Source organism: Syngnathus scovelli, chromosome 20 (assembly GCF_024217435.2).
Source record: "Syngnathus scovelli strain Florida chromosome 20, RoL_Ssco_1.2, whole genome shotgun sequence".
NCBI classification, from domain to species: Eukaryota; Metazoa; Chordata; class Actinopteri; order Syngnathiformes; family Syngnathidae; genus Syngnathus; species Syngnathus scovelli.
In genome coordinates, this window is record NC_090866.1 from 11,548,311 (window position 1) to 11,566,486 (window position 18,176).

The window sequence follows — 18,176 nt, forward strand, 5'->3', positions numbered from 1 at the left end:
ATACATGCTTACCTTTATAAATAAATAAAACTAGTTTACCGTTAGTCAAACTCCATGCACAACAAAGGAATAATGAATGAGAAAATAGTATTTATTTTACCGTAGTTGAGTTACAAATTTAAAAAAAAAAACTCTAAATAAATATTGATTTGTATTTTTACGTGTTAATAACGTCGCTACAAACAAAATAAATCGACTAACAAAGCGATTGTGGGAATGCAGGCGTCCCTAATGAGGTGACCGTTGAGTGAACTGTTTGCATTCTCCTTGTGATCCAGGTTGGCGCATGCGCAACGAAGGGTGGAGCGCATCGATGACATCACGCGAGACTCATCAGGCAGGCAGGCAGGCAGGCAAGCGGCCAGTCAGTTAAAGCCATCTCACCGTCACTCGCGGAGCCTCCCTCCCTCCCTACCTCCCTCCGTCCCTCCCTCGCTCGCTGGGTCCCTCCAACTGTGTCCGTCGTACTTTTCCGACCCGCCCGGCGAGGAGAATGTTCAACAGGACGCGGTAAGAAAAGCTTTTTGCATTCTTTTCTTCTATCGACGGTTGTAAGTCGGTATTAGTGGAGGCTTTCGCCCGCTCGGCGTTGAGGTCCGTAGCCGGCGGTCAGTGCCGGCCGGCCAGCTTGTCTTGTCTGGTGACTGCCGCACCTAGCACCGAGCTTGTTATCATGCGCTTTGCTTTGGTTGTTTGTCCAAACAAAGGAGTGTTTTTGTTGTTCAATTGCTTGTCTGGCTTTGTGACATCCCAGCCGAAGCTTCAAATGTTGAACTCTAGCTGCTTCCAAATCAAGGTGTCACCGTCTACTTCCTGGCAGCAAGTATCCTCATGTGACTTTTGATAGAGTAAAAGAGCGCTGCTACTGTCAAGAGCATGCAACTGATGCATGTTGACGTCATCCACTCCCTGCGTATCAATGTTTTAAGAATTTATGCATGTTGAATTCAATAGTATGCACCTGTTGTTCTTGCAAACAATGGAAGCTAATGTGCAGGCAGTGTGCCCAAGATTTGGCGATGACTACCCGGACTATCGGTTCTCTGATATTTTCCAGAATACTTCAAAGCAACGAAACTCTTTTCAAGCAAAAAAGATCACATTTTGAATGTTTACTAAAACCGTCACCAACAACCAGATCTTTCTTCAGCTAAAGTAGCACCAGTCGGAGTTTTCCCTGAAAGTTGATCAAAACAAAGTCACGGCAAACGGAATGAATATGAAAACAAAGATGGTAAAACTGATATTTGTGTGAATCCAATTGCATCAGGCGGGGTGGGTTTCTCCACAATCAGGCAGGCAGGCAGGCAGGCAGGCAGGCAGGCAGGCAGGCAGGCAGGCAGGCAGGCAGGCAGGCAGGCAGGCAGGCAGGCAGGCAGGCAGGCAGGCAGGCGGTTCTCAGCGAGCGCTGGCATTCCTCAGCATTCAAATGTTCTCAACGTTTTGTGCTGCATGGAGGGAGGCCAGGGCCTGTACATGCTTGTAGTGGACCGCTGCCGCTGCCGCCGCCGCCTTGTCAGGGAATCCTCCCTCCCTCCCTCCCTCCTACCTAGCTAGCTGCTCTACTTACTTGGCTCGCTACGGTGGCGTGCTGTGCGGACGTCAATGTTTTCAGTGTAAACGCAGCCGAAGGCCTCTGCTCGTGTTTTGGCCACAGACATTTGGGTGTTTGCCTTGACCGTCAACTCCAGCTGCGTCCTCCCGATGAAAACTCAGCGAGGTCATAAAAAGACAATGACGAGCCACCCGCTGTAAAACAGTCGTGCAAAGTGCCCAGATCAGCAATTCCTCGGCAGCGCTTTGGGAAAACTTAGCGTTTTGTACCTGTTCCTAATCGTCAGTGCTCCTAAATGGTCTAAGCGGGTTAATGGACTGAGAGCGTTCCAATTACAAAGAGTAGAAGGGGGGGTGCTTGTCCTTCACGGTTGGTTGGCCTGCATTCGGGTGGGGGGGGGGTATCCGATGAGCTCCTGTTCTCTGCCTTGTCACGGTCCCGTCTTGGTGCCTGATGGATGCCGAGGTCCTTCCGCGGCAACAATCGGCCTGTTTTCGCCTCTTTTGTGCTTCATTTGGGCCGGACAATGGCTTCATTTGGCATCCCTCCTCCGTCCGGACAGGGTCTGTCACCATAGGGCGACCCCCCCCCTCCCTCATCCCACACTGCTCCCCCACCCACCCTTCCGCCACCCCAACCGTCCGTCACCCTCCGCCCCCAGCCCCTCCGTGCCACACCCTGCCCCCAATCCGGCCCTCCGGCTTTGCACTTGTCCCTGTTGTTGGAACAGCTGGGCCCTTCGGCGATCGTTGTTGGTCACGCCCGACTGCCGAGTTGACATTCTGCACATTGGTGCCGAGCCGGAGACCTCATTGTTGCAATTATTAACGAGCGAACGTCCGTCGTTAGAGGTCTTTTCCAGCCGAGCCGCTAGCTAGTTTAGGAAGTTGAATAGTTTACCTGTCTGTCATATTTTGACAGCAGGAAATGCGTTGTAAGAAGTAAAACTGGAGACCCTATAAAAAGCATCACTTGCACTTTGGAGTCTTTTCGTCTGCAGTCCTCGCAGCTCTGTAACTAGAACGAGAACTGGGTGACCCGACAAATTCATTTCAGGCCCATCTGGATTCACTGTGGCCGAGTTCAGTTTTTTTTTTTTCCTTGTGCTACAAACGCTTTTATGAAGTGAGACTGTTCTACGTGTCCGCGGGCGCCGTTGCCCCGCAGTAAAAGCAAGAGCCTTAAAAGATCACGCTGTGGCTTGAACAAAGACAGCATCTGAGTTGGAGGATGGGAGGAGGCTTTTACGGGCCACGCGGGATTCATGTTTCAACACTCGCATGCCTGCTCTGGCGCTAATCGTCCGCTCCCGACACACCTGAAATTAGAAAACGTCTGCGCGTCTGCGGCTCCCTGTTTCACGCCGCCGCGTTGGTCTCATGCCAGACGCTCATCTAACGCAAATGTTGCCTTCAGGCCGCTACATGTACGGTAATAACAGGCAACGTGTCTCGGTTTGAAAGAAAAAGAAAAAAAAAAGCGCCTGCTCCCACAAGAAGCATGACGCTCCGAAATGTAGCAAACGTCATTTTCCATGTTCAGGTCACGGCGCTGTGACTAATTGCAAGTCACTGCCAAAGTCATGGCAGCTGCCTAACAAGAGCAATTGTCAGCTCCTTGGAAGGGAACGGACGGGGTGCCGAGCGGCGTCTCGGCCCGGCGCAAAAGCCAAGCGTGCGGAACAGGAGCGGAAAGCGCCAGGCGGGTAGCCGTGCCAGAAAGAAGAGCGGCGTGCGGCGCGCTGCTCCTGACGTGCCGCCGCCGCACCACCCTATCTATCTCAAGTTGGGGCAAGTTTGCTCCTGGCGGGGAATTTTGTTGAGGCTACGATGTCCTCCCTCCTTTTGCCATCCGCAACTTAAGTGATCTGATGGTTGTTACGTGCCACGGACGCCGCAGGGCACGCAGACAGTCAAGTCGATCCGGTTTTCTTGCTAACATAGCCAAGCGCCCGCCCGCCCGCGCCCGCCGCTCAGGTCCAGCTCGTGACACGTCCCACGAGACGAGCCTTGTTCTCAGGGCTCTACGGGTTGTGTTCCTTGTCTGTCTGTCTGTCTGTCTGTCTGTCTGTCTGTTCACTTTGCAGAACGTGGAGCGGCTCGTTTCCCCGCGCACTCGGTGCACTCGGCCTACTTCTGTCAGGATCGACAAGTTAATCCTCGGCCTTTCGACCCGCCAACTCTGTCAATCTGTTACGAGGCCGCTCGCCGTCGCTGAGGCCCTTTGGCGTGTCGTCGTCGCCGCTGCCGCAAATGCTGCCGCAAATGCTGCCGCAAATGCTGCCGCAAATGCTGCCGCAAATGCTGCCGCAAATGAGCAGTAGTGCAAACACTTTGACGTTGCCCTTGTGGAACCTTGAAGTTGCGAGAGCACAGTAACTCTGTCAACGTTGTTGACACAAAACAGCTTTCAAATGGCTCATAAAAGTTCATTTATTCAATCGCGTGTTAGCAAAACGGTCCCAAAAATAGAGTCGCCGTACCCCTTTATCAAGATGGTCACGCCGGTGATTTACGTCACTTCAGTTATTGACCATATAGGGCGAGCGCAGCCCCGATCCAAACTCCCCAAACTTGTGGTTTTGCCCAACTTAGCTCCCTTTTCATGATTGCTCATATTATGGGATGTCGGCAGCGGTGACATACTGCTCCAGGGGGTAATTACAAGCCAGGCCGAGGGCGGGAACCGATAGAAGGCGTTTAATTTGTGCCGGTTGGGGTCTCCTGCCGCATTGGTGGGGTTTAGAAGAAACAGGTCCCGCCCTGAATCGCGTTCTTTGCTTTCCGGTCGCCCGGCTGGCCTCCACCGCGCCAGCAGTCAAAATATGCCCCCCCCCCTCACGCATTCCTCAACTGTCGCTCGCAATCGGGCCGAGTTTGTCTCAAAAAGTCGCCAGGGTTGAGATGTTTTAGATCAGATTGCAATCTGCCGTTCTGCCTGGCTTCCGACAGGTCCGGCGTGCTGTGCCGCTCGCGAGCGCGTCAACAAGTCTGTTTTTTGTTTTCTTATTGGACAGCCTTGTAATCACGCGGCGGCGTTTTCAGGGTCACCTCCAGTCCGCCGCCGCCGCCGCACCGATTTGCATGCTCGCTTGCCACCTGCCAACTTGTTTTGTCAACACGTGCAACGTGTTGTGCACAAAAACACGGCAGCAAAGTCTCCCGTGTCGTGCTTGTCAAAGTAACTCTGTCACGATTCTTCCAACATTTTCCATTGCCTGCCTGCCTGCCCGGCAAATCTGATATTCAATGTGCAGCTGCGCTTTGGTTATAGTTGCTGACACACGCCTGCCTCAGTTCACACCCAGCCTTTGTTTCTCCTCGTGCTGCTCTCCAAACAAACCCTTAAACAAGTTGTCCACAGGCCAGGGTGGAGACTGACTACGAGGGGGAGGGGAGGGGAGGGGTGGGGGAGGATCCCAGATGGGTGCCATCCTCCCACAAACCGCATCCTATTAGAATGAGGGAGTGATGAAAATGGGCGTGGCCCAGGGCCGCTAACATCTGTGCCCGTATCCCCCCCCGCCCCCCACGCTGCATTCTGCAGAAGAACGAGGCGAGCGAGGGGAGGGGATCTCTCCATGCAGGCACAAGTTTTCGCTGGCCAGCTCGTCTCCCGTTTTTTTTTTTTTTTTTTTTACTTGAGTTTCACCCGTCGGCAGATTCTGGAATACCTCCGGGATGGAAGCTGCAGCAGAACCCTCCGCCTGCATGGGTTAAACAGATGGGGGGATTTTAAAAAAAGGACCCGGATAGGGTAAGACCGATCGAACGAGCGAGCCAGCGCTCGCAGGGGGCTGCCGGCGGCTGGCTCGGCACTATCTGCCGCCTGGAATGCGCGTGGGGCTGCCCGGGCCGGGGTCAGGGCACCTTTTATCACCAGTCCGTCTCCAATCGAAAGCGTCCCGCTCAGGGAGGCGGGAGGGAGATGGCATCATGTCGGCCAAATTAGCGGAAAACCGTGTTGCCTTAGAAACGTCCGGGGGGGGCGGATGACAGCAGGCGCCGGGCGACGGGAATGCCCCGTAATGACAAGGTCGGTGCAAACGTGCCTTGACGAATGGATGAAAAGGAAAGTCACCTTGAGCAAAGGGAGCTCTCCAGATGCTTCTCAGGTTGCACTTGCTCAGCGTCGTGGCACGAACGCCGCCGCACTCCAGAGAGCTGCTGCTGCTGCTTCTTTTTTTAACATTAGTCCACCTACATACAGGGGCGATCCCATTGGACGCAAAGATTCAAACGCGAGGGCCACGGGTGGCTTACCGAAAAAGAAAACGCCCACCGCAGCGTGCGCCGGTCGACCGGCAACTGCTCTGGTTGCCATAGCAACTGAAAGGGGGGCTGTGGAAGAGAGATTACAATTCCAACAATGTAATCTGCTTTCTGTTTTTTGTCAAAGAAACTGCGCAACGGGGTCGACTCCAGCTCACCTGAGGACGACCAAGTGGATGGACGCGCTCCATCCGCAGCGGTGCTTAGATGGCGTATCGTGGAGACTAATGGATGGTCATAGTGCTCTTTGTTGGCGAGATGCTTAGTTTCCTTTTAACTAAAGCCAAGGGTCACTTTTGTGCGTTTGCTCGAGACGCACGGCTCCTCGTTCCCAAATAACACCAACGTGTCAGGTGGCGGCAAAAGGGGTGGGATGATAGTTGCAGCAGCGCCCTAGGGGAAACGAAACAATGACGAAAATGCAGGCGCGTCCGAAAAACGACACCGTGATATTCCCGTGCAAAACGTACGGCCGTCTCCAGTTACTCGGCCACTTAACGTGTTACTCGGAAGGTTGTGGAATGCCCCCGCTGACGCACAAAAATGATTTAAAAAGGTGGCAGCGTCGGAGAGCCCGGCTGGCCCGGTTGCTCGCACCCGAGACCCCCGCAGGCACGTCTTACGTACGACTTTGGCCCTCCGCCAGGCGCCGATATTAATCTCCTCTTAACCTGCCAGTCAGCATTTCTGTCGTGGCCCACTTATTTTCCAATCTGTATCCAAGTATTAACTGATGAAGCTCTCTCCAAAGCAGGAATGGGATACCTGCAGCTCGGGCACCTTTCCCCAAGTGCTTGGATGAAAGGGAGGTCACCGTCTGCTTCCAAGATCCATTCTGAACATTCCCCTTTTTCCACAAAGCTTCTGGTGTTGGAAATTGTGTGTACCCTCAATCCCGCTAACCTTTGAGCATCTCGCCATTCCGTTTGTTGAAAATATGTAGGTTGGAATGGCATTAGCACCTACGCAGCGAGATGATGGGCAAATCGCGTCCAGTCTGATCCATCCCAAATCCCAAATCGGAAAAGAAGATTAAAGACGCCTTCGGGGCCCGTCCGTGCTTGCCGCTCGCAACATCCGCCGGCTGGTGCCCTTTCTCTTCAGAACCCCGCCGCGCACGTCTCCCCCGTCTCTCGCTCTCCAGAGTTAACACAAAGTTTACTGCCGGCTTTAGCTAATGGAAAAGATGGGCAGCTTTGTGGACAAATATGGTCAGAGAAGTGGCGGCGGCGAGCGAGCGAGCGAGCGAGAGAGAAGCGGCGCAGCTGCCGCCCGCCGAGGCCCCCGTTCGTCAAGGATGTGTCAAAACAAAGAAGCGCTTGGCTGCGCTTCCACGTGCGGCCCGTTTTTAGCAGCACCGCGCTCTCGCTACGCAACCGCTCGTCGGACACATTGCTACCGACTTGTGCGGCGGCGGCGGCGTTGCTCATCCCTGCGAGACGGAGCCAAGACGGTTGCTCACAAGCCAAGCCTCCCTCGGGCCTCGGGAAGGGAAAGTCCGCCTCCCGAGACAATGGCGACGATTGAGGCGGCCGCACGAGCTTACTCATCGCTAGGAGAGGCTTCACGGGACCTCTTTTTGTTCTCCGGGCCAAAACGGTGTAACCCGTGTAATGACAAAAAAGGGAGCGGCACAGTTGAATGGAAAGGAAAGAAATGAGTCAATGCTCAGGATGGCGGCCGTCTCTTTTTCAGAAGGCTCTGACGGAGGCCCAACCGTGAGGTGCCGGAGGCCGTGACCAGGCCCCCCGGAAGGAGCCCGGCCCGCCAGGGAGCGCCATGGCTCCCCGGAAGCGAGGCAGCGGCGGCAACCGCGGCGGCGGCGCCGGCCTCTCCTCCTTCTTCTTCTGCTGCTTCAACAACAGCGAGCACCCCGAGATCACCTACAGGCTGCGGGAAGACTTTGCCCCGCAGGCCATGGAGCCGGTGCTGCCCATGCCGGGCTATGACGAGCTGGACGGGATCTTCTCTGAGTTGGTGGTGAGCGAGCGAGCGTATCAAGTCTGTCTTCTCATTTTGTAGCTTGTGGAAACGAGTCCTTTCTAGTTCATTGTGTTTGGCAGCGTTCCAACTCCGGAACAGCCGCTTCTTGCTAGTTTAGCTCATCTTGTGAGTAACAAGGCCACGGTGCCATTCTTCCAATTTGGCTGCACCCCCCCCCCCCCCCCCCCCCCCCCTCTCCCCTTCCACTCCACTTTCTGTAAGCATGACATTTTTTGCACATCAATGGGCCTCATTCATGTTCCAAGCGCTCCGCCGTCTAATTGCTTGTTTTTGTCCGCTGCCCTTTGTGAGCGCATAATTGAGCGTGACGACGGGAGAGGTTTCCCAGTCGCCGTGTTTGCCCAAAAGGAAACGGCCACGTGCTTTTTTTTGCCCTCGTGACCACACGCGAGCCTCGTGCGCGCCGTCTAATCGAAGGCGTTTTGCAAAGCCTCGTGTGGCTCGGGGACGGACGGACGGACGGACGGACGCATGTTGCCTCCGGATGTCAACTTTTGTAATGATCTTTTATTTTTTCTTTCTCCCATCGCGCAGGACGAGCTGGACCTCACCGAGAAGCACAGGGAAGCCATGTTTGCCCTGCCCGCTGAGAAAAAGTGGCAGATATACTGCAGCAAAAAGAAGGTAAAAAAAAAAAAAATAATAATTTCCATAAGGAAGCGGGATGTGCGTCAAGCACGGCGCTGAATCATTCAACATCATTTGTGTCAATTCCAAATATTCATCTGAACTCCTTTGGTGATAAAAGCATCAATGGGGCCGTAAATCCGAGCGTGAGCCCTTGTGACTTTTTCCTGCGCTCAAGCTGTCAAAACAGCCGTCGGTCGGCCCGTCGTGTATTTTCCCTACCTTTCGTCAAACGCCCGACCTGGTTTCAATTAGATGACGCCGACATCGGCGCGACCTCACCGGGGTTATTTTCTCTGGCTTCGCTGAGCTCCTCCCAAAAGGTCGCCGGCACCTTTCTGTGCTCGTGGAGAACGTCAGGCGGTGGGACTTTTAGTTTGCCTTGACACAAAATCAGCCGTCAGTCATCATGTTTTGACTTTACCCTCGTTTTGATTTCATTTGAACTCACCGTGAAGCGCTCTTTGTTGTCTACCGCCGTGTGATCTCAACCATCAGCTCGTGAGAAAAAAAAAAATAGGATTCCGCCGTTTCTCACGCGTCCTAGATAAGCGGCCTCGTATCTGCAGCCCAAAATAGCGCCGCCCGCATGACACGTTGGGAAATCAAACTCACCGCAGGAGTTTGCTACGTTTGCTGCCGGTGACACACGCGTCGATTACGCCACGTCAGCTTCGAGGCCAAAGGGGAAGTCGCCGTCCGTGCGTGGCGAGGAAGCGACAGGAAAGGCCATCAAACACCAGCGTTTGTTTTTCCGTGGCTGTACTGCTCAGGTGTTCCATGTCCAGTCACGCAACAGTCGGCAAAAGTGAATTATGCTCAAATACACTCCCTACTTCCTTTGCTAAGTGCAGAAATACGCCCGAGTTGTTACGGTCTGACCTCTCCAATAAAACATGAGAGAAAAAAAAAAAAAAGCAAGTGTTCTGGAGCCTTCAGCTGCTCCATTAATGAACTCTCCAAGCTCCACTTGGCAAGTTGGCTGGGGCGGCTCCCCACAAGGGCTGTCTGTCACTTCCTGCTAGACGACTGTGCCAAGAAAAAGCTGCACTTCTGCCGCTTTATGAACTACCGCCCAATTAGTGTGCCCGGCTCGCAGCTTGCCGTGCGTTTAATAGGCGCGAAGTGAGGGGGGGGGGTCTTTTGACGTGCCAGAGCGCTGAGTCGCCTTCACGGAACGGACTCGGACGGCGTTTTCCAAACGCGCCCGCCCAGGGATTAAAAGTCAGCAGGAAGCCGAGCCGTGTCCTCAATCCACAGTTTGAACAGCCTGCGCTAATCTTTGGCCGCTTTCCTCAGGCAGCTGCGCTTCCAGCTGTGGAACTCCTCCAAAGGAACCGGGCCGGGCCGGGCCGGCCGGCCGGCCTACTTTTTGGCCGACTGAAACGCGGTTCCCACCGGACTGCCGTGGCTTCATTACAAATTGTCGATTTTGTTTTCTAGGAACAAGAGGAGAACAAGAGTGCGACCAGTTGGCCGGAATATTACATCGATCAGCTGAATTCCATGGCAGCTGTAAGTCCCCCCACAAAACTGTGACTGCTTGAGGTTCTTTCCTTCCTTGTTGTGATATTATTCTTCAAAAAGCATCTTGAGTGATGTCATCAAATGATGTTTGTGGCACAGCGCAAGACGCTCCTGGCCCTGGAGAAGGAAGACGAGGAGGAGAGGAACAAAACCGTGGAGAGCTTGAAGACCGCCCTCAGGACCCAACCTATGAGGTGACGCCACCTCGGCGCTGGCGTTGGTGTGTTGGGACCTAACTGTGAATACGTGGAAAGGTTTGTGACGCGCTTCATCGACCTGGACGGCCTGACGTGCATCCTCAACTTCCTGAAGAGCATGGACTACGAGACCACCGAGTCGCAGATCCACACCTCGCTGATCGGCTGCATCAAGGCGCTGATGAACAATTCTCAGGGTCGGGCCCACGTGCTCTCGCACGCCCAGAGCATCAACATCATCGCCCAGAGTCTGGCCACCGACAACGTCAAGACCAAGGTGGCCGTACTGGAGATCATGGGTGCCGTCTGCCTGGTGCCCGGCGGCCACAGGAAGATCCTGGAGGCCATGCTGCACTACCAGCGCTTTGCCTGCGAGCGGACGCGCTTTCAGGTGCCTGCAAACCGCTTTGCCCAGAAGCATTGTGTTCCACCCCTGACGTGACCTTTGCCCCCAGACGCTGATCAATGACCTGGACCGCAGCACGGGGCGCTACAGAGATGAGGTCAACCTGAAAACGGCCATCATGTCCTTCATAAATGCTGTACTGAGTCAAGGCGCGGGAGAGGTAAGTGCGTGCCTGCCTGCCTGCCTGCCTGCCTGCGCCGAGTCCAAACTTTTATTCTTCCAGACAAGCCTGGAGTTCCGCATCCACCTGCGATACGAGTTTCTGATGCTGGGGATCCAACCGGTGATCGATAAGCTGCGTTCTCATGAGAACTCCACCTTAGACAGGTGAGAAATTGCTTGTGAATGTTTCACGCTAGAAGGGAAATGAAAACATCTGGGCCCTTTTCATCTCCTCGCAGGCATTTGGACTACTTTGAGATGCTGCGGAACGACGACGAGCTGGCTCTGTCGAAGCGTTTTGAGTCGGTGAGCAGACGGGGCGAGACGGACGGACGGACGGACGGACGGACGGACAGCCGGCCTTCGTCCGCCAAAAAGCCCATTTAGCCACTCGTCTGTTTGTCGTCCGCTCGCAGGTCCACATCGACACCAAAAGTGCCACCCAAGTGTTTGAGCTCATCCGCAAGAAGATGAACCACACCGACGCATTCCCGCACTTTATGTCCGTCCTCCATCACTGCCTCCTCATGCCACGTGAGTCGGAGCTCGTTTGATTGTCAAATCAACAACAGCAACAACAACAACAAGCCTCCTCGTGTGCGCAGACAAGAGGAGCGGCAACACGGTGCAGTACTGGCTGCTACTGGATCGCATCGTCCAGCAGATGGTGCTGCAGAACGACAAGGGCCACGATCCCGACGTCACGCCACTGGAGAATTTCAATGTGAAAAATGTCGTGCGCATGTGAGTCCAGCCTCAACCGCAAGTGGCCCATAGGAAAAGCGACTTTTTTTTTTTTTTGGGTGATGACCCTGAAAAGATGACGTGTCGCTAAAACCACGCGGTCTGGTTCAGGTTGGTCAACGAGAACGAGGTGAAGCAGTGGAAGGAGCAAGCGGAAAAGATGCGCAAAGGTGAGCGCGGCCGGCGCCGGCCGGCGCCTGCCGTCCGGCGGCCGCCGCCGCGCTCACGCCCCGCTTTTGCCCCGTCCAGAGCACCACGAGCTGCAGCAGAAGTTGGAGAAGAAGGAGCGCGAATGCGACGCCAAGACGCAGGAGAAGGAGGACATGATGCAGACGCTCAACAAGATGAAGGAGAAGCTGGAGAAGGAGAGCGGCGAGCACAAGAACGTCAAGCAGCAAGTGGCCGAGCTCAGCGCGCGCCTGCACGAGCTCAGCGCCGTACGTCCCGAGCCCGCTTCCTCAACGTGTGCGCTGGCGCCTTTCATCCGACGCACATTTCCTCCCTGCAGAGACAAGTCACCTTGGTTCCAGGCGGCGCCCCCGGGGGCCCGGCGCCACCCCCGCCCGTGCCGTCCTTCTCCGGCCTGCGCCCGCCGCCTCCGGGCTGCGCCATGGTTCCGCCGCCGCCGCCCCCTCCTCCCCCGCCGGGCGGCCCCCCGCCACCTCCGGGTTGCCCGCCCGGGGCAGGCGTCCCCCTGCCGCCCGGGGCCCCGCTGGGACCCTCGATGCAGAAGAAGAACATCCCGCAGCCGTGCAACCCGCTCAAATCCTTCAACTGGTCCAAGTTGGCCGAGGTGAGGAACGTCGGCGACTTTTGCGCTCCGACCACGACCACAACGACGTGTCTCTCTCGTCTGTCGTTCAGAACAAACTGGAAGGCACCGTTTGGATGGATGTGGACGACGCCAGGGTTTTCCAAATTCTGGATCTGGAGGACATCGAGAAGACCTTTTCGGCCTATCAGAGACAGCAGGTATCGTTCGGGCCCAGTATTTTGTGGGACTGGAAACGAGCTGAAAATTTTGGCTACACAGGAAGAGTGAGTGAGTGCGTGCGTGTGCACAGAACCGCAAATTTTGTGAGCCGCGCCGTCTGAGCCCGTTCGCGTCTCACCGGCTTTTGCTCTTTTGCCTTGCGTGTGTGCATGCGTGTTGCGGCCGGCTGGGCGGGCCGGCTTGCCATCACGTAACTTGCCTGACTCATTCTAACGACCGCTTCTGCGTCTCCCCCTGCTTCCCGGCTGCACTTTAGGACTTCTTTACCATCAATAACAGCAAACAGGTGAGTGAGCAGAGTTGCTGCTCTTTTTAGGCCCTTGCCGATTTCTTATGTCCACCTCACGCTCTGCTCTGATGTTCGCTGCGCGCCATATCGGCAAGACGTGTCCGTCCTGTCTGTCGCACCGTCTTGACCTTTGCTGTGCGACGTTTATTTTGGGTGTTGCGCGGACAGCGTGTTTGCGTGCGTGAGCGACAGCGAGTCACTAAAAGGGCACGTTTGCCTCGCAGAAAGAGGCCGAGGACGACACGCTGGGCTCCAAAAAGGTGAGGGAGCTGTCGGTGATCGACGGCCGGCGAGCGCAAAACTGCAACATCCTCCTGTCCAGGTAGCGCCGCCGTCCGTCACAGTCGCCCGAGCGAGCGAGCGAGCGCGACGCTCGACTCGTCGCTAATGTGTCTTGTGCTGCAGGCTCAAGCTGTCCAATGAGGAAATCAAGAGGGCCATCCTCACCATGGACGAGCAGGAGGACCTTCCCAAAGACATGCTGGAGCAGGTGCCGCAATGGACCTTATTTCATCTGCTGGAATGGAATGCAGACAACTGGACCTTGACCCCTTTGTGGCCTTTCAGCTGCTGAAATTTGTGCCGGAGAAGAGCGACGTGGACCTCCTGGAGGAGCACAAGCACGAGCTGGACCGCATGGCCAAACCCGACCGCTTCCTCTACGAGATGAGCAGGTGCGTTGCAAGGGACAAAAAAAAAAAAAAACGAGCCAGCCCCGCTTTGTCGCTTCTCCCAACTTTTGCCCACTCAAGCCTGTTTTAATCCTGCCCGTCCAGAATAAACCACTACCAGCAGAGACTGCAGTCTTTGTACTTCAAAAAGAAGTTTACCGAGCGGATAGCGGAGATCAAGCCCAAAGTTGAAGGTGAGTGAGCGAGCGAACGAGCGAGCGAGCGTCTTCTGACTTTGAAAGCCGCCGTTGTTTGCGTCGCCTTCCGCAGCTCTGACGAAGGCTTCCAAAGAGGTCCTGCACAGCAGAAACCTGAAGCAGCTGCTGGAGGTGGTGCTGGCCTTCGGCAACTACATGAACAAGGGCCAGCGGGGGAACGCATACGGCTTTAAGGTGTCCTCGCTCAACAAGATCGCCGACACCAAATCCAGCATCGACAAGTGAGAGGCGGCGCCCCGCCGGCGGCCACCACGTCCCGTCGTGTGCTTACTTAGCGCCCGCCGCTCGCTTCCCTCTTGCCAGGAACATCAATCTTCTGCACTACCTGATCACCATCCTGGAGAAGAAATACCCCAAAGTGCTCAAGTTTCACGGCGACCTGCCGAGTGTCCCCGAAGCAGCCAAAGTTAAGTAGGTGGACTTTTCTGCGGCCGACAAGCGGCGTGACCACAGGCGACGCTCACCGAATGCTTGCTTGCAGCATGACCGAGCTGGAGAAAGACGTGGGCAACTTGCGCAGCGGCCTGAAGAGCGTGGAGAGCGTACGTGGCCCACAAATGTTTCAGTCTCGGTCACTCTTTGTCGGGGGGCGCCTGACTAAAGGTTGGCCTGCTTTTTTGTTCCTCCCTCCGCACGCCAGGAGCTGGACTACCAGAAGAAGCGAGCGCAGGAGCCGGGTGACAAGTTTGTGTCTGTGGTCAGCCAGTTCATCACCGTGGCCAGCTTCAGCTTCTCGGATGTGGAGGACTCGCTGACGGAGGCCAAAGACTTGGTAAGACTGACGGGAATTACCGTGCGGGGAGAGAGAGCGGGCGGGCGGGCGGGCGAACGAGCGCGTTGACGCCACAGCTGCATCGCAAACACCAAAGAGGCATTTTAACAAGAGTCGGGCCTCCATTAGGCTTTTACAAGAGGAAACCTGAGCACGTTGTTGGGCTGACGCCGCTTTATTGGCATTTTTTTTCCTGTTTCCGCTCATGCTTGCTGTTGTGGGCTGACAACCGTTTACATGGGGAAAGGTTTCCGACTCAAACGTTGCACAGTTCCAGCCAAACCTGGTGGCTCGGCTCGGCACGGCACGGCACGGCACGGCACGGCACGTCCTGCCTTCTTGTTAACCTGCTGTGAAAAGTAGTCGCCTCCGTTTGGACTCTGGTCTGGGCTGTAATCAGCCGCCCGTCAAGCTGTGAGCCGGCGTGGCTTTCAAAGCGTTTTTATTTCAAAGAACTGGCTCCCTAACGAGTCTTGCGTCGAATGGCCACTAATCGCCGAGGGGCCCTGCTCCCACTTCCTCCCGCAGTTTGTGAAGGCCGTAAAGCACTTTGGCGAGGACGCCGGCAAGATGCAGCCCGACGAGTTCTTCGGCATCTTCGACCAGTTCTTGCAGTCGTTCGGCGAGGCGCAGCAGGAGAATGACAACATGCGGCGGCGCAAGGAGGAAGAGGAGCGCAGGGCTAAAATGGAGGCTCAGGTAACGGCCGCTCGCGCACGCCATGTGGAGCCACCGCGCTTCCGCCTTTCGCTTTGCTGAAGTCGGTCGGGTTGCCGTGCAGCTCAAAGAGCAGCGGGAGAAGGAGCGCAAGGCGCGCAAGGCTAAGGCCAACGGCGAGGACGACGGCGGGGAGTTTGACGACCTGGTGTCGGCGCTGCGCTCGGGCGAGGTCTTCGACAAGGACTTGTCCAAGATGAAGCGCAACCGCAAGCGCATCAACAGCCAGAACTCGGACGGCGGGCGCGAACGACCCGTCACAAAGCTCAACATGTAGGAGGTTGTTCTCCACACACCTTCCAGGTTTTCCCTCGCTTTTGTTTTGATTTCATGGCTAACGGAGGCGCCTTTTGACAGGATCCGTCAAGTTGTTGGGTTTTTTTTTGGTACGTATGAACCCTTCCTCCAAACAGGTTGAAGATCCTCTTAAAGACTTCAAACGCGAGGCCATTTTGTACAAAGTTGGTGAGCGGAAACTCAAGTTGAACTTTTTTCCCCTCGTCAGAGCTTTAACCGCAAGCAAAGGTCGCTGAGAAGCAGCTGCTTTTTTTTTTTTTTTTTTCTATAAGTAATATCAGATCACTGTTTAAGAGCTGGCCTTAACTGTTTATAATTTTCACGTCAAGTCGGTACTTTTCCAGGCCTGGGCCTAAAACGTCCAAGCAATTTTGAGTGTGGACACTTGTGTATGTCCTAGATGACATACGTACGGTATATGTGTTTCAAAAAAAAAACCACGCAAGGTTGTAAAGGTTACGTGCTTGTTCCACTTGCACATATCAAGCTGTAGTTCCAATGCTAAAATGCCATTAAAAATATACCGAAACAACCAATCGTTGCGCTTTTGTACATTGAATAGAAAACATATGAGACACTAGATGGAGTTAGAGCTCCATCTTGCGGATCAGAACATCAACATGCGCCGCTACGTCACGGCTGTATTTGAACCACTGCGATGTGTAGCAAGCCAGGCTAGCTCACTTGAGCAGAAAGCCACCTTTCAGCTGATCCGCCGCCTCCTGCACAAAACAAGACGTTCCCGTGTAAAAAGCTCTGCCGGCCACCTCCACCACCACCGCCTTGAAGTCGCCGCACGTGGTCTCCTGCACAAGTTGAAGACACAGGCTCAGCAAACGTCCGGCACGCCGGCCGGTCGGTCAGGCAGGTACCTCCACGGCTTTGCCGGTGAACTGCGATCCCGTGGCGCCGCTCTGGAACGCCCTTGACTGGTTCAACCGGATCTGACCTTTGTGGTACTGGAGGGCCACTCGCGCCGTCACCCCGGATCCGGTTGGGCTGCGGTCCACCTTCAACCGGTGAAAGTGAGTAGCGCGCCCTCAGTACGTTTGCTTCAGTTAAGTCCCAACGGAGGCTCGTTGCACTGATATGTCAGTAGGTGACCTGCGCCTCGGCAAACACGCAGACATTGGCGGTGGCGTCGGAAGAGAAGTCATCTTTGCCGTCGGTGAGGATGGTGCCGTACAGGAAGGCCAGGTCGTCGCTCACCGGGTGGCGCAGCTTCACCTGGGAGGAAGAACAAGATGCTGTTAATCAACACATTTCTTTTTACACTTGTTGAGATTTTTGAAGCATTTTGACGGCGTACATGATCATTACACACTTTATCGACGCGATTGATCATGCCAGCCAGCCAGCCAGCCTTCCATGACCTCGTACCTGCGATTTGACAGCTTTGGTAACGGCTGTGGCGGCGTCCACTAGATCTCTGGTCCGGGACTCCCTCACATCCAGGTCAAAGCGTCGCGCATCCACAAAGGCGTAAAAGGCTCCTCCGTAACTGATGTCCACCGTGACGTCGCCAAAGCCTTCCACCGCCACCGTCACGTCTGCCAGAATCAATTTTTCAATCAATTTGCCGAAAAAGTGGTCGGTTAAAATACACGTAGAAAAAAGTCCTGATTTGAAAACTAAATGGTGCATATGTATGTATACCCGTGGCAAAGACAAAGGCCGGCACGCTGAGGAACCTCACCGCGCCCGTTTTGCCTTCGTCGGCGTACTCGACGAAGGCCCTGACCAGCCCGCACGGGCAGTGGATGTTGACGGGCGTCTCGGGTGAGCGCGGCTCCTTGGCCAGGCCGTAATCGACGGCAAAGCGTCCCAGGGCCACTACGGCGTGGCCGCACATGGTGCTGTAGCCCTCGTTGTGCATGAACAAGACGCCCAGATGGGCGTCGGGCAACTCGCTGGCCACCAGCAAGGCGCCGTACATGTCGTAGTGACCCCGCGGCTCCAGCATCAGCACTCGCCGCAGGTGGTCCAGGTGCTCCCGCACGTAACGCCGCTTGGACAGCAACGTTTGGCCTTTGACCTCCGGGTAGCCGCTCACGATGATGCGGAGAGGCTCGCCGCCCGTGTGCATGTCCACCACCGACAGCTTGGCGCCCTCGTGTGGCGGAAGTCGAACATCCATCGCTGCCCTGTGCAGCAAAGCAAACGTTTCAGATTGATTTAGTCCGCAAAGGTAACCTGCTTATATTGGCGTTGTCCGCAGATTTTTGCAGTTTATGCCATTGTTGTCACATAATAACCGATTTGACCGATTGTTGTTTGCTTTAACGCGTCGTTCCTCAAGACCTTTCAAATCGAGTGACACTTTGGCTTTCAGCAAAGCAAACTAATTAAACTCCGCCTTGAGAACTAATTCAAGAGTGAAAACGTCAAATATTCACGTTTACCTGCTCGACTAAACGTTCTTCTTCAATGCCACTTTTGCTTCGTTGGTTTCTGCCACTGTGGCATAGTGTTGGCTCGTGAGTGAACGATTCGTTCAAAGGAACGTGTCTTTTCAGTGAACAAGAGTGAACGAATCACTTCCTAAAGTGATTCGTTCTTTTTTCAGTTCACATTTCAGTTCAACACTTAAAATAACGTGTAGACATATATACGCCTAGATATTGTTATCCAATATATCTACTGCGATTTCACATTAGATCGCTGGTTTGAAATTTACTTTTATTTTTTTATTATTATTTTAATAAACATTCAAACCTGTTAAAAA

General features: G+C 54.8%; 2 protein-coding genes across 3 annotated transcripts; one reads left to right on the forward strand and one right to left on the reverse strand.

Moving 5' to 3' along the window:
• The first annotated feature begins 337 nt into the window (after positions 1-337).
• Positions 338-15,987, forward strand: LOC125990693 (disheveled-associated activator of morphogenesis 1). 2 transcript variants are annotated; one of them, XM_049758125.2, is made up of 26 exons: positions 338-510; positions 7,522-7,806; positions 8,365-8,454; positions 9,901-9,972; positions 10,084-10,178; positions 10,239-10,572; positions 10,637-10,747; positions 10,811-10,914; positions 10,989-11,055; positions 11,166-11,283; positions 11,355-11,493; positions 11,605-11,663; positions 11,743-11,930; positions 12,002-12,286; positions 12,358-12,465; positions 12,744-12,773; positions 13,001-13,098; positions 13,182-13,266; positions 13,344-13,450; positions 13,553-13,641; positions 13,718-13,886; positions 13,969-14,076; positions 14,147-14,207; positions 14,306-14,437; positions 14,966-15,136; positions 15,219-15,987. In XM_049758125.2, the coding sequence occupies exons 2-26, from the start codon at positions 7,606-7,608 to the stop codon at positions 15,429-15,431; spliced, it is 3,234 nt and encodes a 1,077-aa protein (XP_049614082.1). In that variant the 5' UTR covers positions 338-510; positions 7,522-7,605; the 3' UTR covers positions 15,432-15,987. The 2 variants fall into 2 exon arrangements, with proteins under 2 accessions (XP_049614082.1, XP_049614083.1); XM_049758126.2 differs by lacking the exon at positions 12,744-12,773.
• Positions 15,899-17,985, reverse strand: LOC125990697 (trans-L-3-hydroxyproline dehydratase). The gene is made up of 6 exons (XM_049758130.1): positions 17,854-17,985; positions 17,108-17,595; positions 16,832-17,001; positions 16,556-16,678; positions 16,324-16,461; positions 15,899-16,257 (listed from the first exon to the last, which is right to left on the reverse strand). The coding sequence occupies exons 2-6, from the start codon at positions 17,586-17,588 to the stop codon at positions 16,132-16,134; spliced, it is 1,038 nt and encodes a 345-aa protein (XP_049614087.1). The 5' UTR covers positions 17,589-17,595; positions 17,854-17,985; the 3' UTR covers positions 15,899-16,131.
• Positions 17,986-18,176: the final 191 nt, after the last annotated feature.